The sequence below is a fragment of the Acomys russatus genome, chromosome 18, assembly GCF_903995435.1.
Source record: "Acomys russatus chromosome 18, mAcoRus1.1, whole genome shotgun sequence".
NCBI classification, from domain to species: Eukaryota; Metazoa; Chordata; class Mammalia; order Rodentia; family Muridae; genus Acomys; species Acomys russatus.
Window position 1 is genome coordinate 7,975,368 of NC_067154.1, and position 27,557 is coordinate 8,002,924.

General features: G+C 47.9%; 1 protein-coding gene across 6 annotated transcripts in view; it reads right to left on the reverse strand.

Annotated features, from left to right (window-relative positions):
• Positions 1-27,557, reverse strand: part of Extl3 (exostosin like glycosyltransferase 3) — an 88,910-nt gene that overhangs the window by 8,756 nt on the left and 52,597 nt on the right. For 3 of the 6 annotated variants that reach the window (XM_051160719.1, XM_051160717.1, XM_051160715.1), the window contains exons 2-4: positions 20,169-20,263; positions 15,469-18,086; positions 5,579-5,706 (exon numbers count right to left, since the gene is read on the reverse strand). In XM_051160719.1, coding sequence (XP_051016676.1) covers positions 5,579-5,706; positions 15,469-17,616 — 2,276 coding nt within the window. In that variant the 5' untranslated portion in view covers positions 17,617-18,086; positions 20,169-20,263. Of the gene's footprint in view, positions 1-5,578; positions 5,707-15,468; positions 18,087-20,168; positions 20,267-27,557 lie in introns of all 6 variants that reach the window. The other 3 variants (XM_051160718.1, XM_051160716.1, XM_051160720.1) reach the window with 2 other exon arrangements.

Genomic DNA, 27,557 nt, shown 5'->3' on the forward strand with positions numbered 1-27,557 from the left:
AAAAGAGACCCTTATAGGCTTTCTTTTTTTAAATGATGGATTTTCTTTTTTTTCTTTTATTTTTTTGGTTGTTTTGTTTTGTTTTTCGAGGCAGGGTTTCTTTGTGTAGCCTTGGCTGTCCTGGACTCATTTTGTAGACCAGGCTGGCCTCCAACTCACAGTGACCCACCTGCTTCTGCCTCCCAAGTGCAAAAGAGTGAACCTGTTCTACGGGAAGGGTCCTTAGGTGTCTCTCTGGTCTGCGTGCTGGTCTAGCCTGTTCGTCACTCACATGCGCTCAAGCCCGTGCGGAACTTGTTGTTTTCTCCTCCCCACCTGCCTGAGTTACATGGGAAGGGCGGTCTCCTTCTCCCGTTGAGGGTCAATTAAAAAAACAATAGCCCAGTTGGGGTTCCCAGGTCTGTTTCCTGAATTCCAGGCCCAGGATGACTCCACTCAGTCTGACACAAGGTATTCATGGGGTGCCCCAAGGGTAAAACCCACCAAGACTGCTTCCGCCTGTGACAAAGCTTAATCTTTCCCACAAAAATCAGCTAAAGGCGTGGTGGCACACACCTTTAATCCCAGCACTCGGGAGGCAGGATCGCTGTGAGTTCGAGGCCAGCCTGGTCTACAAATTGAGTCCAGGACAGCCAAGGCTACACAGAGAAACCCTGTTTCGAAAAACAAAGAATCCAAGTCAGCTTCCTACAGAAACAGGTTTCCCGTGGCGTGTCACAGTGGCCAGGGTGCCCATGTGTGAACGGATAGAGACAGTGTGGCACACAGACACAGTAGTGTTTTTCTTTGGGTACAAAGAATGAAATCCTGGATGGAGCTGAAGACCGTCGTGTGACATGAAATAAGCTAGACTCTCCGGGCATGGCAGCGCACACCTTTAGTCTCAGCACTCAGGAGGCAGAGGCAGGCAGATCTCTGTGAGCTTGAGGCCAGCCTGGTCTACAAAGTGATTCCAGGCCATCCAGGGCTACACAGAGAAACCCTGTCTCAAAAGAAGAAAGAAGGAAAGAAAGAAAGAAAGAAAGAAAGAAAGAAAGAAAGAAAGAAAGAAAGAAAGAAAAAGAAATTAGCTAGACTCAAAGACAAATATATTTTCTGTCACATGCTGAAGCTAGGAGGGGAAAGGGCATGAAACAGGGATGCAGACAGAAGGGGGTAAAGAGGGCAAGTACATCCTATAGAAGCACAGAAAGGTCACAGTGAAGTCCCTGCCTCCAAATGGACATAAGCTAATAAAGTATAAACAAGGCAGGCTGTGTTGGGTGCATATGTCTTCCCCTGTGTGTCCCCCCTTTCCTACCCACAGAAGTTGGTTGGGATCCACCCGTAGAGATAAAATGCCACTTCAGTTCTTGAAAGCTAAACCCCATGGCTTGCATGACCACTAGGAGACACTTTGAAGGGGAGCCCCTACTTTCTTACCATGCAGAAAAGTCAAAAGCCACAGATGACATAGCAGGCCCGCACCTTCATGAGTTCTAACTCCTCAGAGCAGGGACTCTTTATTTCGGTCATTCTTGGGAGGGGACCTAGGAGTGACTGAAGTTTTCCTCTTAACACCTCACTGTGGCATTCAGGGCTCCCAGCCCCTCAGCAGGCCTTAAGTGTGTCTTGCCACATTAAAACTACAGCCCATTTCCCACGGCTTCCTGGAGTTCCTCATGGTATTTCTCTTTTCATATCAGGGGCGGCAGCAGCTGTTTATTACCACGGACAACACAGCCTAGTTTAGCAGGACTTTCCTTTTTCAATCTCAGCTAGCAACAGATTTGCTTCAGTAATCCACCACAGACAGGCTGGCGGGGCAGGGGGAGAGGAAGATAGTGAGGTTGGGGGAGGGGGGAATGGAGGGGGTTGGCAGGCCTGTCAGAAGTGTGCTCAGGCATTTTCTACAGGTGGATCAAAGTAAACACTGTCATCTAAGCAAAGGAAGCCCAAGAACCAGGCAGGTACAGAATGGAAGACAGAGGAACTCCAAGAGAGTCAACCCCTGTGAATAAGATGAACAACTACTTTTTCCCAGTTAAAAGTGACAAAACTTAATAAAAATGGTTTCGTAAATGCTACTAAAGGCACAACACGGATAAACTAGAATTCATCAAAATTTAAAACATTGTGCTTGAAAGAATACCACAAAGAGCTGCAAAGACAGCCCAGGTAAGGAGGAGACTGTCTGTTCGGCTCTCTGACAGGGAACACACATACTTATGTCTAGAGTTAAGAACTCTGACAACTCAACAATAAAAAGATAAACAATCTGCAGTGGCCATTCTTAGTTGTCGACTTGACTCTATCTGGAATTAAGTAAAACCCAAAATTGGAGGGGCACGCCTGTGAGGGATTTTTTGCTTAATTTGAAGTGTGAAGATCCACTCCTGATCTGGATCTCTGAGGCAGAAGATACTCCTTCAGTAGGGATCTTCTGGCCTGGGAAGACCCAACTCTTACCTGGGCCACACCTTCTGCTGGAAGTGTATATAAGGACATGGAAAAAAGAAGCTTTGCCCTTTGCCTGCTTGCTGCCCCCTTGCTCACAAGCCCATTCCTTCCCCGGCATTAGAGCCTACGTCAGGTATCCAGCCTATACTGAAGACCAGTGGGGACATGCAGCCTCATGGACTGAACTACTGGATTCTTAGACCTTCTGTTGTTAGGCAGCCACTGTTGGATTAACTGGACCACCGCCTATAAGCCATTCTAATAAATCCCCTTTAGATAGATAGGTAGGTAGGGAGGTAGATAGATAGATAGATAGACAGATAGATAGATAAACAGAGATTCATTCTCTTAAGTTCTGTTACTTTAGAAAACCCAGAGTAGTACACAATCCAAACAAAAATCGGCAAAATATCTGAATCAACACTTCTCTAATTCACTGAACACATGAAAAGAGGCTCAACATCAGTCATTAGAGAACACAAACCAAAATTGTAAAGGGAAGCTGGGGAGACGGCGCAGTCCACTAAGCCACAGTTGACTTCTGCCCCCCCCTACACGCACACCTGCATGTGCACACACACACACCTGCATGTGCACACACACACACCAGCATGTGCACACACGCACACCTGCATGTGCACACACGCACAAATCTAGCTCAAACTATATACCACTTCACACCCACTTAGGATAGCCATAAAATAAAATGTCAGTAAATGTATGCACTGACAAGAATATGGGTAAAGCAGACTAGCAGGCCCTCAAAACATCAAAACATCTACCCTCTGTCCAGTCAATGTACCACTAGGTACGTACCCAAGAGAAATGTTTCCATCCAGACATGCATAGGATGAGCACAGTACAACACTGTATCATCACAGCCAAGAAGACCCAAATGTCCATTAGTGAAATTGAGAAAGACAACACAGGCCTACTGGTGTATACCTTCTTTTGTTTGTTTCTTTGGTTGGTTGGTTGGTTGGTTTTGGTTTTTCGAGACAGGGTTTCTCAGTGTACCCCTGGCTGTCCTGGAACTCACTCTATAGACCAGGCTGGCTTCGAACTCACAGAGACGCCTCTGGCTCTCTGCCTCTGTCTCCCCCTCCCAAATGCTGGGATTAAAGGCATATGCCATGATTACTGCAAGTTCCAAGCCAATCAGAGAGACATAGTAAGACCCGGTCTTTAAACAAATGAGAAAAGAACATGTGGCACACCCACACAAAGGGAAGGAAGCACAGTTGCATGCTACAAGACAGATGGCCCTGGAAGCATAGGCTGAGTGAAGGAAGCCAGCCACAGAAGGCCGCTTATGTCCACCACAGGTAACTACAGATGTCAAGTGCAGCGGTTGCCTAGAACTTACAGGAGTCAGACGACAACAGAGTGACTGCTGATGGATACGGTTACCAAGTGCTGGGATGAAAGGTGTGCGCCACCACCACCAGGTGACAATGTTTTCTAAAATGGGCTGGAATGACTGCACAAACATCTACCCAACTCTATATCTGGATGTATGAATGGGATTATATATAAATTATGTTCCACAAATGTCACCAAAACTTTTTTTTTGTTTTGTTTGTTTTTTTGAGACAGTGTCTCTCTGTGTAGCCTTGGCTGTCCTGGACTCACTTTGTAGACCAGGCTGGCCTCGAACTCACTGCAATCCACCTGCCTCTGCCTCCCAAGTGCTGGGATTAAAGGGGTGCGCCACCACACCTGGCTATGTAACCAAAACTTAATTTCAAGAAAAACATTTGCCCTTGGGTGTTACCACTGAGGCAAGTCTAAATCAACACTCCAACCAATTTGTTACGTCACACACATTTGTAACTGACAACATTTTCTGTGATGGAATAGGGATCAATAATACATTTTCAACAGTGACCCTTGGGTGCCACGGTAAATGCCAACTTCTTGAAAAGGTACTAAATGTTCACCCTCCGGTATTTTTACTGACCTCCCATGGACATTTCACACACTGACCTGGGCCCACACTTCAGTGATGTCCCACTTCATTCTCCTACACACAGTGTGTGCCTCACTGGGACACCCAAGCCCCCAGAGCACCTGCACAGTGAATTGAGAGAGCAGCCCAGCACAGTGGGGGAGGGAGTGAAGCAGGCATCGAATTCATCCCAGCTGCCTGCCACTGCTTACAGCTTTAGTCTCTGCTATCTCAACTCACTCCTGTAGGTCACGTTGACAACTTCTGCATCAGGCCCTAGGGCTGGAACAGCTCACCTTGTTCAGCAAATCAATTAGACACGGCTCTGGGTGGTGCCTGTGACTGCTCTGACCTCATAAGGGGACTCATCCCTGGATGGATTTGTAATGAGATGGCTTTATTAGGAGATGGGGAAAGCCTAGTTGGAAGAGCAAGCTTACTGGGGGCCCCTTCCCATAATAGTCTATTTCTCTGCTTCCTGTCTGCACGACACAGAGAGCCTCCCCTCCACACAGTCTCATCACCATGCTGTTATGTCCACATGCGTGAAGCCAAGCACCCACTGACAGGAAAACCCACGTTAAATATATCTTCCCCTACTCTGCTTCTGTCAGGTATTTTATCACAGAGACAATTAAATAACTAATTCAAGGGTGTCAGTGAGAGAAGCCAAGGTCGTCAGGTCATCCCCAACAAAGCATGGATTTAACAAATGTTAGTGTCACCTCCACTGCTGCTGCTACCACCTCTTTCTTTCTCCTCCCCTTTTCCTGTTGGACCCATGTTCTCTGCCCCACTTACATCTCAGGGGCCAGCACTCTGGCACTGTCTCCTTCCTCACAAACAGCCCTCTGTTCCTTCCATCCATGTAGGAGTAGCTCCCACTCCTACAACACAAGCTGCTTTCCTCACCTCTATTCTCAGGCAAGGAGGCTGGGTTTAAGGATGACAGAGCTGCAGGTCCAGGAGAGGGAAGTAACCCTGGCCCAGCCAGTTATAGACTCTCATCTCCCTTGCCCCAGAGGAAGAACCTACTAGGATCAGAGCAGCTCCGAAGAGGGCAAGGAAGAGTTATCCCAAAGATTGGGACCTGAGACCAACCACATCCCTCGATGCCCTAGCGGCCTCATGGTTTCTCTTCTGCTGTCAGCTGAGAAGTTCAAGTTGGTTATTTGAAAATCAATCCCTTACCGGAACCCAAACATGATCTCATCATGGCGGAGGTGAGCATCGTCATCGATAGACAGTATGGCCTCTGTCTCAATCTCGTTCCAGGGCAAGAACCGATTGTTCAAACTGTTCTTCTCAGTTCGGACAACCTGAAATGAAGGAAGAAAACGCAAGAAATCAATGCTACATCAAAGAATTCTCAAAGTGATTTTAGTCCAAGTCTTACCAACTAGTGGCCTGGTAGCCTGCCACTTGCTTGCGACATCTAATATATGCCTTTCAGTGACACTGCCTCCCACGCAGGACACACAGGAGGGTCTCACACTGACCATCAGTCATTGTTAACTGGCTTTCTCATGAAACAGACACTGAGGACTATTTTATACGATGAACACATCTTGGGAGATTAAACGTGTTTCCCAAGAAAATACTAGGTGGCAGAACACAGCTGAATTCAGGTCCTAGCTCGAATCCACCCAACTGCTCATAAACTTTAAAACAACACTTAGAAATACTTGTGAGTTGATCTCATTTCTGGCCATCACTACCCCCCCCCCCATCCCACCTCTAATTTTAAAGCTTTCAGGAGATGAGCCTTTTGGGAAGAGAAAGTGTGCATGAGTTCACCCCTGCAGAGCCCACCTACAGTGTTGACATGTACCACCCACAGCACCTCAGTGTGCATACAAAAGCTGTTCATTCTTCAAAAGGTGTGCGCACAGAGGGCTGATTGTTTTGAGGATCAGGAAGGCATCTGGGCTGGGTCTTCAGGGGGAGTGTAATTTGGTAGAAGGATAGAAGGAAAGATGTTTTCAGCCAGGAGACTTGGCTGGGCTCACGCTGTGTAGACGTCTACATCTGGGATACCCTTGGTACCTGGTGTCAGGAGGGGTTTACCCTCCGGGTAGGGCAGATGGTATGATGGAAGTGAGATGACCATTCTGGCTTTCTGAATCCCTGTGAGACCCTCTTTGCTTTCTCAGAGTAAAATGGGGCTTCCTCATTAGCTGGACTAACAGCTAAGGCACCTGTGGTTTGGATGTCCCTGTAGGACTGGTCCCCAGTTGGTGGCTGTCTGGGAAGTTTAGGTGTGCCTGGCTGGAGGAAGTGGGTCAATGGCGCGTGCTTTAAAAGTATAGACTGAGGCCATTTTTAGTCTACTCTCTGCTCCCTGCTTATGGGCCAGTCTGTGAGTGCTCAGCTTCTCCCTGACTGCCATACTAGCTGCCCATTTCCCTGCCACGATAGCCCCTTGTCTCTCTGGAACCGTAAGCCCAATCGTTCTATAAGCTGCCTTGGCCATACTGCTTTATCACAGCAACAGAAAAGTAACTAGTACAGTCCTATAAACAAAGTGCTGACAATGACATCATCAAGACTTGCTCCCAGCAACGCTGAAGGTGGATGGTTCACCTGAGGGGAGGGGTTAAGACATTCCCACGTGGGGCAGTTCTGGAGAGAGCACTACTTTGCATCTCTGCATGACTCTGCGGTCTTTGAGTTGGGATCCTCTGAGACCCTGCTCTTTGCTTTCCCAGTCCCTTGTCTGCCAATTTTGCAAATGTCTTCAAACCAAAGCCACCATTGAAAATGTGTTATTAATCCCTGTTCCATAAGAAACTGATGTCAATTACAAACATATGCAAAGGAACAGATTAGCTGTGATGCTGCTTTAGACAGGCCTCAGCTCCACGGGCGCTCCAGCCCTCACCACGGAGAAAGCCTGTAGTGTACTGCTGCAGACTCAGAAACCTGCTCTAACCGGAGAAGAAAGAGAGAAGAGAAAAGCAAGTCCAGCCCTGATTTCTTGTAGCCAGAGGTCTCCTAAGCTCAGATTCAGTGGTTAACAGAACAAAGAGGCCAAGTTCTAGGTTAGGAAACGGAATGGTTGTTTAACAGGTGGAGATTGTCAAACTGGGCTAAAGAAAGGCAAAGAGACAGGACCACACTGAGAGAGGGAGAGAGAACAGAGCACATAAGGGTAGGGAGAGAAGACCTGGCTAGAGTGTGAGGTCCTGGACTGGATCCTCGGTAACATCAACAGGGATGGACACACACAGACACAGAAACACACACACACACACACACACACACACACACACACACATGAAGCAGCCTTTGTTCCCTAATGATAGGGAAAGTGGCCACAAGTGGCAGGCTTCCAAAGGCTAAGTTTAGTGATGGTAAAATCCTATCCATTTTAAGATGCAGCCAGTTTCAGAGATATTATCAGGTAAGGTCATGTGGCCATCTGAGACAGGATGGAACAGGGTGGCTACTCACTCAGACAGCCCAGCACCTCTCACTTTGCTAACACAGCTCGCATCCACTCGTTGCACTGTCATTCAGCTGGTTCTGCAGAACGCGGCCCCTCTCCAGCCCCAGCAGATATACACGGAGAACTTCAATTCCTCAAGCTCCTCTTTAAGATTATCGGTTCTGTGAATTATCTACAGAGCCTGAGCACTTAGCGTGAGCTGAAGGCAAGCTGCAAGGCCAGGCATGGGCTATTGGAAACAGAACCTCCAAGCCACCAGCTAAAGCTGCATTTCCCAAGAGCCCCAGGAGATGGTGCTGCGCTGCTGCACAGAGAGCAGCATGGCTGAGGAGCCTCTCTGAGAAGCAGTGCCAATTCCATTCAACCTAGGATGGATAGTGTAAACCTGGTGACTCCTCCGCTCTCTCCCTACAGCACGCTGTTGTATGCAGTAGCTGGAGTCAAACACCAGCCAAACAGGCAAACTCTGAGACCAAAACCAAGAAACAAGAAAAACTGAAGTGATGAGGATGGGCCCAGGGCACAGACAGAATTCATTCACAAATATTGCAGTTCACAGGTGTGCCAAGTCACGGGGCCTTGTTCTCCCCATACCACTACCCAAGATAGCATCTGTTTACTTTGTCCTGGCTGTCCTGAAATTCATTCTGCAGACCAGGCTGGCCTCAGACTCACAGAGATCCTCCTGCCTCAGCTCCTGAGTGCTGGGATTAACAGAGTGCCCCACCACACCTGGCTCCCCCTTAGTCTTTAAAAATCTAGTAAGGCAGACCACAGAGCTTGGGCTCTAACAGCAGACAGCTCTGGCCTGGATTCACAAGCAGGTCTATGCATATGTTCACTAAGTCCATCCCTGAGAGGACTGTCAAGAGGCCAGAGAGGGTAATACCAGCAATCAGGGAGACAGAGGCAAGAGGATCTCTGCGAGTTCTAGGCCAGCCTGGTCTAGAAAGCGAATCTAGGACAGCCCAAGGCTACACAGAGAAACCCTGTCTTGAAAAAAGGAGTCAAGCCAGGCGTGGTGGCACACACCTTTAATCCCAGCATTCAGGAGGCAGAGGCAGGGGGATCGCTGTGAGTTCGAAGCCAGCCTGGTCTACAAAGCGAGTCCAGGACAGCCAAGACTACACAGAGAAACCCTGTTTCAAAAAACAAACAAAAAAACCAAACCGGGAAAGAAGAGGAGGAGGAGGAGGAGGCAGTAGTGGCCACCACCACAGCCCAAGAAGGAAGAAAGGGAGACTTCTGACTCAGAAGCAAATGGAAAGCCTTCACCTTTAACCCCAGCACATGGGAGGCAGGAGCAGGAGAAATGTAGTTCAGGGCTACATGCATAGCAGGTCCCAGGCCAGCTTCAGCTACGGGAAACCACACCTTGAAACAAAAGCAAACTGTTGTGTTTGATCTAACAGCTGTAGGTTTCAGCAACAAAATCCTGACAGGAGGACCGGGTCATTCCTGAACACACACGCACACAGACCTGCACCCGCCTCTAGCAAATGTCAGAGAACCAGGTCGCCAGAAGGAACATAGAAAGCATTCCCATTTCTGTTGATGTTTTGTTTCAAATCACCAGAGTCGTCCCCCACCCCAACCCCAAAAAACTGGCCGTGTCTTCACATTGTGCCAGGAAGGTGTTCAGATTACTACTTCAATTGAGAGGTTGGCATTGACTAGAGAAATAATACATAGTGCCTGCCACAGAGATGTCTCACACTTGTCAAATACACGTGTGTGTGGGCGAGGACATGGTTGAACAGACAGGAGCCCAGTCAGCCCTGTTCTATCCAATACATACGTAACGAGTAATGTTAAAGAGTGGTAGGGAAGCCGGGCGTGGTGGCGCACGCCTGTAATCCCAGCACTCGGAAGGCAGAGGCAGGCGGATCACTGTTTGTTCCAGGGTAGCCTGGTCTACAAAGCAAGTCCAGAACAACCAAGCCTATACAGAGAAACCTTGTCTCAAAAAAAAAAAAAAAAAAAAAAGAGTTGGAGCAACTCTCAGTAACGTTTGCTTTCTTCACATAGCACAGTCCCAGACCTAGCCGCAGTCCCAGGTCAGCTGGCCTCCTGTTACCATCTTCCACAGAAGCCCTGACTCCCGTCACACCTCTCTTCTCATCACAGTGCAGTGGGCCAAGACGGCAATCCTAACCTAGAACCTAACTGCACTTGACAGGCTATCCTTTATGACACTGGCTCAGCCCAGCCTACTAGCTGCCGCCCTCCGACAACACACCCAACTCATCATACCAGCTGAGCGATGGAAACAGCAGCAGCTACTTCCATGAACTCAAAGCAGACCACAGAGCTGAGGGATGAAAAGCATGGCGCCTAGGAAGCTGTATCCATGTCTCTACCACAGGAGCATCAACACCAAAGGGCACTCATTCACTTGCTCACTCACTGAATGAGTGGGAGGGGCCAAAAGAAAGACAAGCAAGGGGTGGGAGCGAAGAGCAACACAAGGAACTGGGTTTCATTCATTGCTTTACTGTGAGGCGAATGCAGTGTAAAACAGTTTTAACTTACGAGACAGGTCTGTTTGAACGTTTCGAGGCAGTGCTGAGGCGCCCTGTGAAAGCAGTAGGAAAACGGCACAAACTAGAGAGTCAGCCTCCAGGGAGATGATGCACACAAAGGCCCGCTGGGCACTGAGAAAACAAACACTGAGACGGTCAGCAAGCAAGCGGAGCTTGGCAGGCACCTCCCTCTGTATGCAGAAGAGTGAGGCAGGAGGAATAGAAACTCAGGGCCAGCTGGATTAGGAAGGGCAAGCTGCAGCCCTCACAGCAAGGCCCTGTTTTCTACACAGCAAGACTGCTCAAAGCCACTGCATCCTGAGACTAACACAGCCTCATACTTTGCACAGTTGCTTTACGGTTTTATTTTTATACATTATATGTTATTTACTCACAAGCAATCTTACACCTTTCCAGGAAATTTGTGCTTGGTACAGAAGAAAAGCTAGGCATTAAATTACAACTGGAAACCCTGACGTCTACTTCTACTTTATGTTAAATGATCTGTTCTCACTTCGTGAAGAGAGCCTATGAGAACTAAGCAGACTGTGCCTCCATATTACACTTGCAACTCCTGGCAGCTTCCTGATTTTCCTGTGCAGTCACGTAGCCCATTCTCAATGAGAACACTGACAAAGGGAAACTGTCAAGCCACTCAGAAGCACAGCTCACCCAATGATGCTGCCACACCTTCGGCCAGCCTTCACTCTGGGGCTGTGAGGTTTGTCCTGACTGGCTGGCCACCTAACTTACATGGGATATTTTAAAGAGGAGAGTGCAAAGAGATTAACAAAGTATGGTGCATCACATCTCTGAGGAGTGAGCCTTTGTAATGGCCTCTCAGCCCCCAGAGTGACCAGGGAAGGAGGATCCCAGAGGCAGTCCCTGCCCAGGCCTCTCTCCTCTGCACAGACAGCATGAGAAACAGTGTCTTCGAGCATGGCATGTAGTCCCCAAGCAGAGGTCTCCATGTTCAATTCTAGCCCCAGCTGGGAGAGCAGAGGACAGTGGGAAACAGCCTGGGACCAACAATGCTTTCTTGGCCCTACACTGTAAAGCAGCGGAGGATGTGTCCCTTCTACCGCAGCCCAACCTTAAACATCCCACACAATCCCAAGAGTCTTTGGATGTTCCAAAAGGTCACCTCACTATTTTCTACAACCTAAAATAAAGTCGACTAAGGAAGACAGGTAAACAGGAGTAACTGAAACCAAAAATTTTGGTGTAAGTGTCAAAAAGAGACTCTAGAGCAGCGGTTCTCAGCCTTCCTACACTGCGACCCTTTAATGCAGTGCCTCATGTGGTGGTGACCCCAAACATGAAACTACCTTTGTTGCTATTTCATAACTGTAATTTTGCTCCTGTTATAAATCATAATGTAAATTTCTTGGAGTTAGAGGTTTGCCAGAAAGGTCATGACCCATGGGTTCAGAACTGCTGAGCTAGAGGTTTCTGCTCCTGGAAGGGCTCCTGCCAGACTCAATCCCTACAGATCCACAAAGAGGGACTGAGGAGATGGCTCAGGGGTTAAGAACACTGGCTGTTCTTCCAAAGAACCCAAGTCCAATTCCCAGCACCCACACGGAAGCTCACAACTGTCCACAATCCAGCTCCAGAGGATCTGACACACTCACACAGATATACATGCAGGCAGAACACCAGTGTACATAAAATACAAATAAATTATTAAAAACAAAAAATCTCGGCCAGGCACGGTGGCACATGCAATCCCAGCACTCGGGGAGGCAGAGGCAGGAGGATCTCTGTGAGTTCCAAGCCAGCCTGGCCTACAAAGCAAGTCCAGGACAGCCAGGGCTACACAAAGCAACCCTCTCTGGGCCAGGAAGAAAGCAAATGATGAAGAGACTATGAAGCTTCAAGGGCTGACAACACCCTGCCCAGATCTGGCTCTAAAAGGCAACTGGGACACCGAGAAAAAACATCCAGTCTTCCTCATTAGGAGGGTTTTGTGGATTCCCCAAAAGGAAAACATTAGGAAGTCCAGAGAAGGAAAGAAGCTTGGTGTGCTGAGTATGAACGAATCCCCTCCGTCATTCCTACCCCAGGCTACCTAGGCCCCTGCTCTAGCGGGACAGGCAAACACTAACTCAATGAATACTGGGGCAACCATTCAACAGCCAAAAACTCTCCCTTTGTGTCCCAGGCAATAAGCCATCTGGAGGGGGAAAAAAAGCAAGAAAGAAAAGAGAAAAAACTAAACTACAGAAAACCAAACGTGAAGAAAAATCTTGGAAGCAGCTAGTGAAAACTATAACTTATACAAAGGGAAATGATCTGAAAAGCCACTGATGTGCAGCCAGGTGCAGTGGAACAGCTATAACAATGGTGTCCCCAAACTATTGGGGAGCTTTTCGGGAAGACTGGATACCCCATTCCTTGGCCCGGGAATGTTCTTCTTTTGGATTTCTTTGTGAAGATTTATTCATTTTATGTGTGTTTTGCATACCATGTTTGTGTACCATGTGTGTCCACGGTGCCTGCAGAGGCCAGAAGAGGACATGTAATCCCCTGTAATAGGAGTTACGGATGGTTGTAAGCTACCATGTGGGTGCTAGGAACAGAACAGGTTCTCTGCAACAGCAATAAGCACTAGTGTTTACTGAGCCATCTCTCCAGCCTGGGAATGTTCACACTCTCCATCTCTCCAGGGGACAGCAGACAGCCCCCATCACCACAGCTCAGTCACTGTACACCTCATATGGAGGGCCTCTGCCCAGGCACTATCAGTGGATCTAAGACCTTTTTTACAGAACATGTGAAGCCAGCTCCATAGACAGTGGCCATGAAGGTCACCTTCAGTCAATCATCACGTACTAACTAAAGAGCGCTGCTCCTGGAGTGACCACATGTCCTCCACTAAGATAATCCCTCTCCACTCAAGTGTCTTGGGCCCATTGGAGTCCACAGCTGACAGATGTCAGGCTGTACGCCTGATGCCTGCCTGGACCCTGGGCACAGCTGCAGCACAAAATGCCCAGCATTCTTTGCAGCTGTATGCTGACTCCACCTTCCCTGGAGGTCTAGTCTACTGACTGCCAGGGAAGCCAAGTTCACAAAGCACCTGTTAACCACAGCATAAGGAATAGGTCGTGTTGGCACCAAGGTGAAAAACTTTCTTTGAGGAGCACTACGGACAGAGCCCTTGCTGGCCCTGGCCCCCGCCTCCACCAAGAGGGTCAGTAATTTCAACTGCTGCTCTAAATATCTGCTTCCCTTAAACAGAAGCCAAAATATTTAGTGACTAGACCAAAATTCTCTAACTTGAAACTCTTCCCTTTTAAAAGTAGCTAGAAAAGACTGCTTGCTACTATAGACAGTGTGTCAGGACAGCCTGTTTGGAGAATTCCTGGCGCTTCCAGCTCAGCATCGTATTACTCCAATGGGCTGCCCAGAAATCACAGGGGACTACTCATTTCCCACCAGATTAAAAATCGGATTTGTTCTGGCAAGTTCTCTGGTGGGTTTCAGTCATCGCTTAATGGAAAGAGGAAGCCAAGGTTGCCCTGCCATCCACTGTACAAGGAAGTGTGTCTCTCACCAAACAGCTCAACATCTGGGGGCTAAGCTTATGGGGCCACTCTCATTCAAAGCTACAACTAAAGAACTGAGAAAGGATGCAAACTTTACTTAGGGAACTAAGAGAAACCTCCCCATTTACAGGACATACAGGCTTTTGGGGTTGTTTGTTTGTTTTAAATCACATCACCCTGCTGCTGCTGCTCTGAAGACATTCAAGGGGTAGCCCGCACCTTTAGTCCCAGAACTGGGAAGGCTGAGGCAGGCAGATCTTTGTGTGTTCAAGGCCATCCTGGTCAAGAGTGACTTTCTGGCCAGCCAGAGTGAGCAATATAATGAAACCCTATCTAAAAAAGAAAAAAAGAAAAAACCTTTTAAAGGAATGACTTTTCCAATGATAATAAAAAAAAAAAAAAAAAAAAACTTTAAAAACTGGACTAGACCCAGAACCCAGTTGTAGACAAATCATCCTGAAAAACTCTGAACTTTTTTTTTTCAAGACAGGGTTTCTCTGTGTGGCCTTGGCTGCCTCTTTGTAGACCAGGCTGGCCTCAAACTCACAGAGATCCACCTGCCTCTGCTGTCCCATGTTGGGATTACAAGCGTGCACGCCTGTGCCCAGCTACTCTGAACTTTCCTAAGCGAGCGTCTTTTAATGCACAGCCTCACACTGCAGCTTAAGGGCTTGATGGTCTTATGAAGCCTGTGCTAAGGTGGCCTTTAAGAGCAACGGAGTGCATCTCTCTCCCAGATAGCTGAGTGTAGTATGGTAAGGAGGCACGCTAAGTCCTGAGAAATCACACTCTACCCTACACTCAGCTAGTGTGTGCCCTGTAGACATGACTCAGTAAGGCACAAAGTACAGCCTGCAGAAGACTCTAGAAAAGAAGGCTTGAGGTCTTCAACTCTCAACTACAGAACACTCCAACGCCAGCCTCCAGAGGCTTCCACTGTACCCTGGGTGATCTGCGTCATTTCCCAGGACTCGAACGTGCTCAAGAACAGCTCCTGTTACTCACCAGTCTTGCTGAGAGCTAGTTAGAGAAGGCGATGAAGACAGCACACCCAGTGCCTAGGCCCTGAGTGTCCTGTGACAGCACTCTCCTCACTACCATCATCACTACAGATGATGACCTTGGGATAACTGAGGGGCCTTTGTGAACCTTCGTGGGTCCTGCATCAATTTCTACCAGGGGGACTTAGGACATGCCGAGCAGTAATGGAACCAGCAAAGGTTCCATTGAAGCCACTAAAAGGCAGCAAGCATACACTTCACGGGGAAAGGCAGCTATCGGAGTTCATAAATAAATAAATAAGTGTGCTTTACTAGCATGCAAAAGGCCTTGGGCTTAATTCCCAGCACCAGGAGTGCACACATGCAGACACAAACACACATGTTCGCACATGTACACGCGCGCGTACCCAGGCTCACACATGCACGCGTGCGTACACACACACACACACACACACAGAGGTATATGTATATTCACCTCTACTACAAGTAAAGGAGCAAAAATGATAAAAGCTAGAGTGAGGTACTATTCCGTAGTAAATGTACTGCCCACTTCTATTACCATGATGGGAACACCAATGTCTGGCCACAAAAGGTCCTCCGAGGGCAGCTTGGGAGAGTTCCACACCACCACTACCTTGTTCAGGTAGGGGAGGCCATTGAGTCTCTCCAGGGAGTTCATGAGTACTTCCTCACGTTCATAGGTCAGCATCACAACTGTGAACTGCTCCCTCTGGACGTTGCCTCCAAGTGCGGCCTGGAACTCCTTCCCAGAGCCCCCAGCCCCACCACCGATGGGCCGGAATCCAGTCCCTGAGCCCAGGAATTTGGCCTCAGAGGGCAACACAGGGTCAAAGGGTGTGTGTGGGAAAAGATGGAAAGGTCCGGGTGCAGAGTTCCAGCTATGGTAACAGTCTGTGACAGTCAGGGTAAAGTTGCGGAGGTATTTGGGTGAGGCATAGGGCGGTTCTGTCTCTACGGGCCCCAGATCCAGGTCCCCATTGTCAGCCATGTTGGGGTCAGTGCCAGCAGCTTTTCCTGAGCGATGGGGGATCTCAGTTGCTACCTCTTCCCGAATGGGAGCAGCTGGGATCTGGATGCGAGTTCTAATCATGGCCAGCACGGTATTAAAAATACTGTCAGCGGTGGAGAAGTAAGTCTCCCAGAGAAAACGGCCTTGCCGCCTCATGGCCAACAGGTCACTGTCTGAAAGACTTCGTAACAGGAAGTGAGCCTCTGTAACGCGCGGCTTGGGCACCACCAGGGCGGCCTCACTCCACCGCAGCAGGTCGTGGTACGGGAGCTGCACCTGCTCCCCCAGTACAACCGGCACAGCCCCCACTTCCAGGGCTTCAAAGAGGCGTGTCGCACACCCAGAAGAAATAACCAAGCGTGGGTCCCCAGGAGTGATGATGAGGGCAAAGGTGGAAAGCTTCAGCAAATCTAGGCGGTCTTCCCGCTCCCCGCACAGCGCCCACTCGGTAGGCAGGCTGGGTTTCGGCTGGTTTTTGCAGGTAAATTCTACCAGCACCTGATCTAACTTGCTGTCCTGTACAGCCTTTAGGGTGGCAATGATCCGGTCATCATAGTCAGCTGGAGGGTCGCCTTCCATCTCCTCCTCAAAGGAACGTGCCTCCTGAAGGCTAGACCTCAGGGACTCGATCTTCTCGCCCTGGAAAGTGAAGAGATATTTCCGCTTAACTGGCACCTGTGGTGGGATCTCCATGAAGTTGGGCTCGGACATGGCATGGACAAGTGGTGACACCACCAAGTCAAAGCCAGGCCTGTACTGGGCAGCGTAGAAAGTGGACTGGGCCACCATGGCCCGGCCTGTACTGACATTGTACAGTAAATTCTGTGTGTCCGACTTCCGGGACAGGTTAATAATGACATGGTTGTGTCCGTCCGTCCTCCAGTGCGGCAGAGAATAGAGCTGCTTTTCAAGGTCAGCAGGCTGCAGCACAGCAGGCTCTTGCACTTCTCCCACTAACACCACATAGAGGCAGGCGATGGCTGCGTTCTCTGTCACATAAACACTGGCTCTCGCTGTGGCCTGAAAAGCCTGCTTGACCAAAGGGTCCAGGTAGCTCCCAAAGGCAAACTGGTCACTGTCATAGACATAGACTGGAAAGCCAGAGGTCAGAGGACAACGGGAGTAATCAAAGCAGTTGTGTAGCCGGCAACCCCGGGAGACCTTGGGGGGCGGGAGGCCAGCATCATCTTTCTCAGGGAGCAGTCGGATGGGCAGGGACAGTTTGGGCTGGTTCTGCGCCATCAGCTCCTTGTAAGAGTGCTCCGTCTGGCTAATGACGTTCTTGAGCTGCAGCAGGTCCTGCTTGGCGTTCTCTATGCTCTTCTTGCAGGCTTCGATCTTGAGGTTCAGTTTGGCGATCTCGCTGTTCAGCTCCTGCCGCTTGGCTTCAAGCTGCAGCAGCTCTTCGCTCACAGACTCTCGAATCCGACAAAGATCCAGAACATGCTTTACCTCACAGAGCTCGTTGCCAGCCCGAGGACCAAAGATGCGCTTGCCAGCCTCGTCTGCCTCATCCAGGGTGGTGAGGTAATAGTGAGCAATAAGAGGAAAGAAGACCAGGATGATGAAGAGTGTGAAACTCAGCCACGTCAGCCGGATGCGGTTGGACCAGCGCAGCATGCAGGTCTGACCGCCATTCCCCACTCCCCCATTCCGCAACATGGTATAGCCTGTCATGAGTCCTCTGTGGCTTTTGACCACCCTGATCACGTTGGATCACTCGCCATAACCACGAGTCTGTGTGCCAAAAAAAAAACTCAGCCTCTTTTTCACATACAAGTTCCTGGAAGTGTCAGTGTGCTCCCTGCACAAGGCACCAAATAAAACGGAAATTTCATTTTTCCTCAGCTGTGACTCAGAAGGTCTCTAACCCTAGTCAGGCAGGTCCTAAGTATTGGCTGTTGTCACCAAATAGGAAAAGGTACCATGTCGCTGATGGAATGAAGGGGAAGAGACCCATGGTGCTAAAAGCCAGGGGGGAAGCCCTGGACTCAGAGGGACCCTTTCATCTGCCATAGCTTTTGTTCCTTGGCTTTGTTGACCAGCCGGTACGCATAGCTTCTATTCAAGTTATGCAGGGGCTGGTAAAAACAGCTGGCAGCTTGAAATGCCAGCCCTGTCCTCCATGTCACTACCAACAATCAGGCCTGCAAGAGAAGGAGAGTCTTGTCAGTCTTGAAAAGATTACATCCAAAGTTCCATTACCACCCCGACCCCAGCCCTGGCACAGGCGTTTCTACCTGAGACCTGGGCACCGCATGAAGAGAGGCAACATCTGTCTACCCTCCGTCCTCTCTCCTAACATGAAAGTCTCCTTTTGAACTACTTAGCAAAAAACAACTCTCAGAAGCTCAATTTGTTAAATTTAGAGTTGAAAAGAGTTAAGAGAACTCTTTTGAACTTCGCCCAGGAGTAGATAAAAGGTATTTTCCAGTCTGCCTCTATTTATCTTCCATTAGCAGACATCAGGCACCTCCTCTTAAAATAGAAACAGCAACTTGGTCTTTCAGAGAGAGCACTATACTTAGGAATGAGAGGCATCATCCTGCATCACTTAGGGCCTGATGCTGGCCCTCGTACTCAGTGACCTGATCTTGTGAAATGAAGATAAGTGGGTGCAGATAACAATGTAGTATCAGGTTATGAAAATAAGCAGAGGATGAGAGGTACCAAGACTCACGCATCCCACACAGCTTCCCCTGTCCTCTTACCCCACCAAACTCCACAACCCCAACATACAGCCCCTCAAACGGGGCACACCTACACGTCAAGTCATACCACTCTATGCCAAAAAGGTACTCTTTTCATTCTTTCACATTTTCTCTCTCTCTCTCTCTCTCTCTCTCTCTCTCACACACACACACACACACACACACACACACACACACACACACCATTACACCATTCACAGGCAGGTGGGGGGCACAGCCATTCTAGGAAGCACTCAGGAGGCTGTAATAAGAGAGTCTTGAGTTCAAGGCCAGGCAGTGTTACACACCAAGACCCCACCTCAAAAAATGAAACCAAAGCGTGTGTGCAAGCGTGTGTGTCTACAATGTACTTTTTGACAGTCTAACATGTGTCCAGAAGAATTACGTAACATGGTAACAACCCTTGACCTCAAACTTTCCTGAGTCTAAGAGACAAGATGGAAATAGGTATAAAGCTCCTGTCTTATCGTGTACAGATCTGTGAATTCAGTACCCAGAAGGGAGAAGGGGGAGGGGAAGACACAAACCAACCGCAGGAGCATTCCTACCAGGCCTGGAAACAGGAACTGTCTCACAAAGGCTCAGCCACTCCCAGCCTCCACCTTTGTTCCTGGTGTGCAACTCTTAGGGTCCCTATACAGTCTTTTCAACTCAGGTTAAAAACAAAAAGCTGATGACAAAAAGTAAAACAAAATCTACCCCTGAAATACTAAACTTGGACAATTTAAACTTGCTAATAGGGGCTGAGACGGTGGCTCAACAGTTGGGAGTGCTTACAGCTCTTGTGGAGGACGCACATTTCAGTCTCAGACCTGACTGAGACTGGCTCACAATCGCTTGCCACTCCAGTTCCAGGGGCCCACACAAGCACCCATACTTGTGTGCACAAACACACACACACAAATAAATAAATCCTTAGGGCCGGGAGTGATAGTATATACTTTTAATCCAAGAATTCATGAGGTAGAGGCAGGCAGATGAGTCTAAAACCATCCTGGTTTACATATTGAGTTTTAGGCCAGATAAGGATATATATATATATATCAGTGTGTGTGTGTGTGTGTGTGTGTGTGTGTGTGTGTGTGTGTGTGTGTGTGTGTGTGTGTGTGTGTGTGTGTGTGTGTGTGTGTGTGTGTGTGTGTGTCTAGTGAGACCCTGCCTCAAAAACTAAAAATAAATCTTCAAATCAGATAAATAACATCTGCTCAAACACTCACATCAAGACCTACATTTCTTTTTTGGATTGTTTTGTTTTTCGAAACAGGGTTTCTCTGTGTAGCCCTAGCTGTCCTGGAACTCACTCGGCAGATCAGGTTGGCCTAAAACTCACAGCGATCTGCCTGCCTCTGCCTCTCAAGTGCTGGGACTAAAGGCGTGCGCCACCACTGCCCGGCTCATGACCCACATTTCCAAAGTATGCACATTATCCTGTTATCTGCTGTATACTGATCTGTAAATAAAGAAAAGAGGAAGACAAGACAGAATCCAGGCCATGCAGCCGGCGCCTTCCCTGCTCACCTTACACGGCAGCATTCTTCCTTTCTCTGGCTCTTATGTAGTAGCATTATGTTTCAACATACGATTTCCTGAAACAGTGGACACCAGGGCTTGCTCTGCTGATTTAAAGAGAAAACAAAATGTGACTGTTTGAAAGGCTTTCACTACTGCAGGTGCTGTTAAAGACTTTAATTAGTCTCTGAAAAGGCTTCCCCCGCTTATGCAGCAGTCACAGAGCAAATTACCAAGCAGAGCTCTTTAGGGTGAGCAGGTACTTCTGACAAACACTACGACAACGGGAATTTTTTTCCCCCCACAGGCAAACTACTTGGGCAGGTGTTGCTTGCTGATGTGGGGGGAGAGTGTAAAACAGAATGCTATAAAATGTGGGCAGTATACAGGGACTTGCGCAGTATGCACTGAGCTCCTTGTAGGTGGCATGATGTTCACACCGAGAATGGAGTTTTAGGATAAACAGGAGGCAGCTGAGGAGCGTCTGGAGGCATAAAGGAGCCAGCATCAGCCCTGAGCCAGGTGTGCAGGCAGAGGCACAAGCAGGAGGAGCTGAATTAGGGGCAAAGCATTCGGGCAACAGTGCAGCCAGAGCACAAGCAGAGTTGACAACAGAGATAAATGTTCTCATGGGAACCAACACTGATTCTAAGAGTTTCACCCTTCATCCCACTACGTTCCATCTCATTCACCAGCAGAAGCCAGAAGAGCAGCTGACGGCCAACAGCGTAGTGTGAGCTTTGCCTTCTAAACAGCTACTTAGAATTTGTTTTGTTTTTTTAAGCTACTTAGAATTTTCAAGCTTGAAAGAAAGAGAAACCCTCAAACTCTCTTCTGTTATTCTCTCATCTAGAAATGAATGCCCCACAACACTTAAGTGCTCGGTGGTCCTCAGGGCAGTTGCACTGTGCACTGTGCATCACCTGCCCCATCCCTGCCTACAATGCATCCTTCAGACTGTGAACGGGAGGCACCGTCTGTCCCCTTTAGTATTGGTATGTGCCTTCTCACTGCACTGGCCCCCATAAGCCATTTAGCCATCACCGTTCCCCCTGCTCATTCAAATTGAGCTACATTACTGACTTAAAAAAAAAAAAAAAAAAGATTTTATTTATTTATTTTATGCATGAGTGCTCCATTTGCATGCACCAGGCCAGAAGGGGGCACTAGATCACATAGAGATGATTGTGAGGCACCATGTGGTTGCTGGGAATTGAACTCAGGACCTCTGGAAGAGCTCTTAGTCTCTGAGCCATCTCTCCAGCCCACATTACTGAGGTTCAATTCACCCACACCAAGTTCTTTACTGCCGACCTCATACTTGTTGTTCTGGCTGAAATATTCTGCTGTTCCTGCTTGATTCTCATGCTTCAGGCCCATTTTCTTTTACTTGTTTGGTCTGTTTTGTTTTTTCTGAGACAGGGTTTCACTGTGTAGCCCTGGCTGTCCTGGAACTAACTCTGCAGGCCTCTGGGATGCACCTACCTTGAATGCTGGCATTAAAAGTGTGCTCCACCATCATCAACTCACCTCCATTTTCATTATGTTCTCACTTTAAACTTGCCTCTCTTAGCCCCTGACACTTTCTGGTATTTTGACCTATTAACTTTTTCTCCTCTTTCTCCTTCCTCTATGCTCCCCCCTCCTCCTCCCGCCCCCGTTCTTTCCTTTCCCTCTTTTCCTCCCCACCCCCTTCTCTCTTCTTTTTCCCACTTTCCACACTAAACCCTACTCTGAGAGGACCCTAGTGACTCAGCCCTTGCTATGTCACCCTGCGTCCACTGCCGAGTTAATGAATGAGTTGTGTCACTAAGCACCTCCTTAGTCTCTCTCTCCCTTGGTTTTTATGGAAGGACATTTTTAGTATCCCGCCCACATCTGACTCATGTTCTTTTTCTGTCTTGGGGACATCCAGTCTTCCTCCTACTTCATACTTAAAAGTATTCTGGAAGGCTCTCTGCATCCTGTTAATGAATCCATCTGCTTTCATGATGTCGAACATTGTATATGCTCAGACCGTCCTAGAAGCTAGACCCTCCATGCTCCTTATATCATAGCTTGGTCCTCCTGGCTCCTGGCGGACCTGCCTCTCCTGAGGTGCATCAGTCATGTCAAGGACTTCGTTTTCCAAATAACTTTTAGTTCTGCCCATGATTCTACATTGCTCCAGTCAGAAAGAGTGTGCTATATTCAGAAAAGACAGCAACCTCAAAGGAGCCAGCCTGGATGGAACCCACTGTCAGATGCTCATTTTATCACTGGAAAAGTGACAGTACCTTTGCTCGGAAGTATTACAAAACTCAGAGACAACATGAAAGCACAACATTTCTGAGCATGCCACAGAAAAGTTACAGACTGGCTACAAGCCTCAGTTTTCAATCTCCAACTCCTAATCTGTATCTGGTCTCCTGCCAAATCTTGCCATTTTTATTGCAATCCTAATCATGATAAGACATCTGCAATAATAGCTTACAATACTTTTTTAAATAATTTATTTATTTTTATTGTATGTGCACTGGTATTTTGCCTGCATGTATGTCTTGTGAGGGAGTCAGATCTTGGAGTTACAGACAGTTGTGAGTTGCCATGTGGGTGCTGGGAATTGAACCCAGGTCCTTTGGAAGAGCAGTCAGTGCTCTTAACTGCTGAGACATCTCTCCAGCTCCAGTTTACAATAATTCCAACACTTATCCCTTTTTAATTATTATTCTGCCTTCATACAACAATAATTATAGCACTTACACCAAATTCTCTACTTATCCTATGTAGTACAGAAATCAGTATTGTAAAATCTTACCTAACAGCCAAGCAGTGGTGGGGTATTCCTTTAATCCTAGCTCTTGGGAGGTAGAGGCAGGTGGATCTCTGTGAGTTCAAAGCCAGCCTGGTCTACAAAGTGAGTCCCAGAACAGCCAAGGCTACACAGAGAGACCCTGTCTGGAAAAACAAAACCTTCACTTAGTGCTCCAGCGGGACGGTCACTGGCCCATCCTTCAGCTCCCCAATCCACTCTTCTGCTACAGCCATCTCCTGATGACTGCGGCCCGTACACTGACTTCAGAAGCAGGATCTGCTCAGGTCCGTATCACCTCCCTACCTTTCTATCTCATTTAGTATACTTGTAAGAATTAATGTCTTCACCTGGAAAGATGGCAAACACCGGCTACTTGGGAGGCGGAGGCAGGAGACCATTTGAATTAGGAGTTCAAGCCCAATATGGACAATGTATGGAGACTCTCATCTCAAAAAAATAATTATTAAATTTTTAATGTGAAAATCCCAATAACTAAACCACATGTGGTCTTAAATTTCCACCATGGTATCATCCACTACAGAGTTACACAGCCTCAAACACTATGAGCAAGACCAAACTATGAGCAAGAGGATGGGGAGGAGCTTCTGAAATGCCCTAGCTGAGGTGCTTGGGCAACAGACAGCAGCTGGGATAGAGATCAGGAAACTGGCCATGCTCTGTTGGACAGCCTGACACCCATGCACAGGAGGACAGAACTGGCTGGACTGTGGGTTATGAAAAAAAGACACGAAGCTGGAAGGATGATGTGGGGAAAGGTGTTGAACAGTAGTGTGGGGAGGGGCAATAGATCAAAATACATTTAATTTCCCAATGAATTTTTTTAAAAAGTGAACCAAACAAACCTTTATTTTCTACATTACTCAATCTCAAGTGTTTTGTGACAGTAGCAGAAAACAGACTAATACGGTATTATAAGTAAGCTAGAGACAGTTTAAAGCACATAGCACAGGCTTTCTTCTCAACCTGTGGGATGCTAACCTTCTGAGGGGTTGAACAACCCTTTTACTGGGGTCATCTAAGACCATCAGAAAACACAAAGAGTTATATTATGATTTATAACAGTAGCAAAGTTACAGTTATGAAGTAGCAGTGAAAATAATTTTATGGTTGGGGAGGTCACCACAACAGGTATTAAAGTTCCTCATAGCAGAAAATGCTAAACCCTATTCTGTTTTACATAAGTATCTGCAGGTTTGGGGGGTGTTCTTGTTTTAAGGTTTTTCCAGAAAGGGTTTCTCTGTGTTAACAGCCCTGGCTGTCCTAGACTCAATCGGTAGACCAGCCAAGTTGTACAAAAGCCTGCCTCTGCTTCCCCAGTGCTGGGATTAAAGGCATGTGCCACCACACCCGGCTCTATCCGCAGATTTTTCATCCATAGAATCTTGCAGTCTTTCGCTCATGGTAAGAAGAACTGTTTCTGTCTTCTTTAGTGCTTACCCTTAAAATACAAAGCATAATGTTGGCCTAACCAAGAAGCTGAGGGTTAGCTGTACTGTGATGGCTTCCTCCACCCAGAGCGCTGCCCGCGTCAACCTGTATCAGGCAAACGGTGAACCACTTTCGTCCCAGCCTCATGGTCCTCAGCAGAGTGCACACCAGTTTAGGCTCCCGCATCCTGGCCAGCTTCTTTGCTCGCAATATTCTGTTCCTCTTTGTGCTTTATGCCTTCCTTCTCGTTGTTGTTGGGTTTTTGTTTGTTTGTTTGTTTGTTTTCTCCTCATACACTTTTCCTTTTTCACCATACTCTGGAGAACTCTCTAGATTTATCACTATCATTACAAAGTGCAATGTCAGTCCACGTGTACATGTAAAGCAGTTTGATCCCATTGTCGGGTTGTGTTGGGTTTGGGTTTGTGTGTGTGTGTGTGTGTGTGTGTGTGTGTGTGTGTGTGTGTGTGTTGGTTTGGTTGGAGTGTTTTCTTTTGTTTTGAAACAGGGTATCTCTGTGTAGCCCTGGCTGTCATAGAACACTTTCTTTCTTCCTCTCTCTCTCTCTCTCTCTCTCTCTCCTCCACCCCCCCCCCCCAGGCTGGCCTCTAACTCACAGAGATCGGCCTCCCTCTGACTCCCAAGCGCTGGGATTAAAGACATTCCAATCTTACTTTTTAAGAGAAGGCTTCTTACCAAACCTGGAGCTTACCATTAAGCTGTACTGGCTGACCAGCAAGCTCCCAAGGATGCTCACACCCCTGCCTCCCCAGGCTCGCCACTGCACCTGGCTTCTACATGAGTGCTGGGGGCCACACACAGGCCCTCCTGCTTGTGTGGAAAGCCCTTTAGCAACTGAACAATCTCCTGAGCCCCATGCTCTGCTGTCTGAAAACTCTTTAAAAAGTATTTCCTTGTAGGGTTTTGACTTGGAGAGGAGTTGTCTTTGGTTTGCTGAAGACTCACTGAGCTTACTGAATCTTAAGACTGAAGTTGTTACTAACCTAGAATTCTATCATCTGCGGTGGCCGCTGAATACAGCCCACCCCTCTCTCCCCCATGAGTTTCTGCCGGTGCCTAACAGAGCTATTCCAGTCTCCATGCCCTTTCATCTCTTTCCTAACTCTCACTTTGCCCTTTGCGCTGCCTCTAGTTTAGGAGTTGGGAAACTTTCAGCAAAGAGTCAAATAACTAATATTTTAGGATGTGTGGGAGGTCACACAAAACATCTGCAACATATTTTAGTCCTTTAAATGGGGGAAGGATCTGGAGAAATGGCTCAGGGGTTCGGAGCACTTGCTACTCTTACGGTAGAGCCAGGTTCAGTTCCCAGCACCCACATGGTGGCTCCCAACCATCTCTAACTCTAGCTCTAAGGGACCTGATAGACATACACATACACGCAGGCGAAACAGTCATATACATAAAGTAAAACAATTATTTAAAAATTTTAAGACAACTCATTGAAAATGTTGTTCGTTCTTGCACTGCAAACTATAAAAAGCAAGGCATTCGCTGGGCACAGTGACACACACCTTTTATCCCAGCACTTGGGAAACAGGAGCAGGTGGATCTCTGTGTGTTCAAGGCCAGCCTGGTCTACACCACGAGACCTTGTTACGTTAAAAAAAAAAAAAAAAAAAAAAGCAAGCCAGGAGCCAGCCTGAAGCCTACAGGCCACAGTCTTCAGCTCTCTCCTCAGCCTGACTTGGGCTTTAATTTGACAACTTTCAAGGCTCCAGAAGCCCCATTCTTTCACATTGTAACCGTACCTACCCCTGTCTTTCTCGGCTCACCTTGCCCTGGCTGCCTCCTCTGTAACCCGGTTCTCGGCCCCTCTGTGGGTCACCCCTCCACAACAGTCTGTTGTTCAGATAGCCTGGCCTTACTATCAGCTTTCAGTTTCATGTCAATTTCTCCACCTAGAGACTCTCGACACCACACAGCAATGATAAATGCGAACACAAAATCCACAGACAGGAAACCACAGCCATGCTTTCTCGGGGACTATTTCCTCCTCCTGACTACCCGCAGTCCAGGCTAAGAGAGGCATCTGTGTGCCTGTGGCTGAGGCTCTCTGGCCCCCTGCTACCTCCCTGAAGATCTGCGCTCTTACATGGGGTCTCAAGCCTACTGCTCACCGCTGAGAAAATACAAGCACAAGTCATGACCACTGGCCTGCAGCACCTCAGGTGTGGACACCCCCTCACCCCCAGCCTACTGGCCAGATTCTCAGATTCTTAAATTCTCGGGCCAGCTTCCTACCCTTCACTTGTCCGTTTTAACGAGAAGTTACCTCTCTTTCTTGACTACATAATATGCATTCTGGAGAACACAAATGCTATTTGGCCAAAGGCAGAGGCTTCCCTTATCTACGCACACGTGCTCACAAAACTAGGACACCGTATGTTCTCTTTTGCAACCTGATTTTTCTTTTCACTTGTATGAGAAGCTGTTCGGCCAGACATGGTGGCACATGCCTACGATCCCAGCACTCAGGAAGTGGAAGTAGAAGAATCTAGACTTCAAGATCAGGGCTGAAGACACAGCTCAGCAGAGGACCTGAGTTTGGGTCCCAAGTCAGTGGCTCACGGCCGCCTATAAGTCCAGGTCCAGAGAATCGGATGTCCTTTTCTTGAATTCTGAGGGCACTGCATTCATAGGCACCCAGATATACACACATATACACACAATTTTAAATAAATAAATAAAATTTAAAACTAGTTCAAGGTTGCCCCTAGCTACACAGCCAGTTTAAGGTCAACCAGAGTTGTTTTTTTAAAAGAGTTATTTGTTATTATGTATAGTGTTTTCCTTGCATGTACACCTGCACGCCAGAAGAGGGCACCAGGTCTCATTATAGATGGTTGTGAGCCACCATGTTGTTGCTGGGAATTGAACTCAGGACCTATGAGTTTGGGGGAGTTTCTTTTCTTTCTTTCTTTCTTTCTTTTTTTTTTTTTTTTTTGCTGTTTTTGTTTTGTTTTGTTTTTCGAGACAGGGTTTCTCTGTGTAGCCTTGGCTGTCCTAGACTTGCTTTGTAGACCAGGCTGGCCTCGAACTCACAGTGATCCGCCTGCCTCTGCCTCCGGAGTGCTGGGATTAAAGGCGCACGCTACCACACCAGCATGTTTTGTTTTTTTCAAGACAGGGTT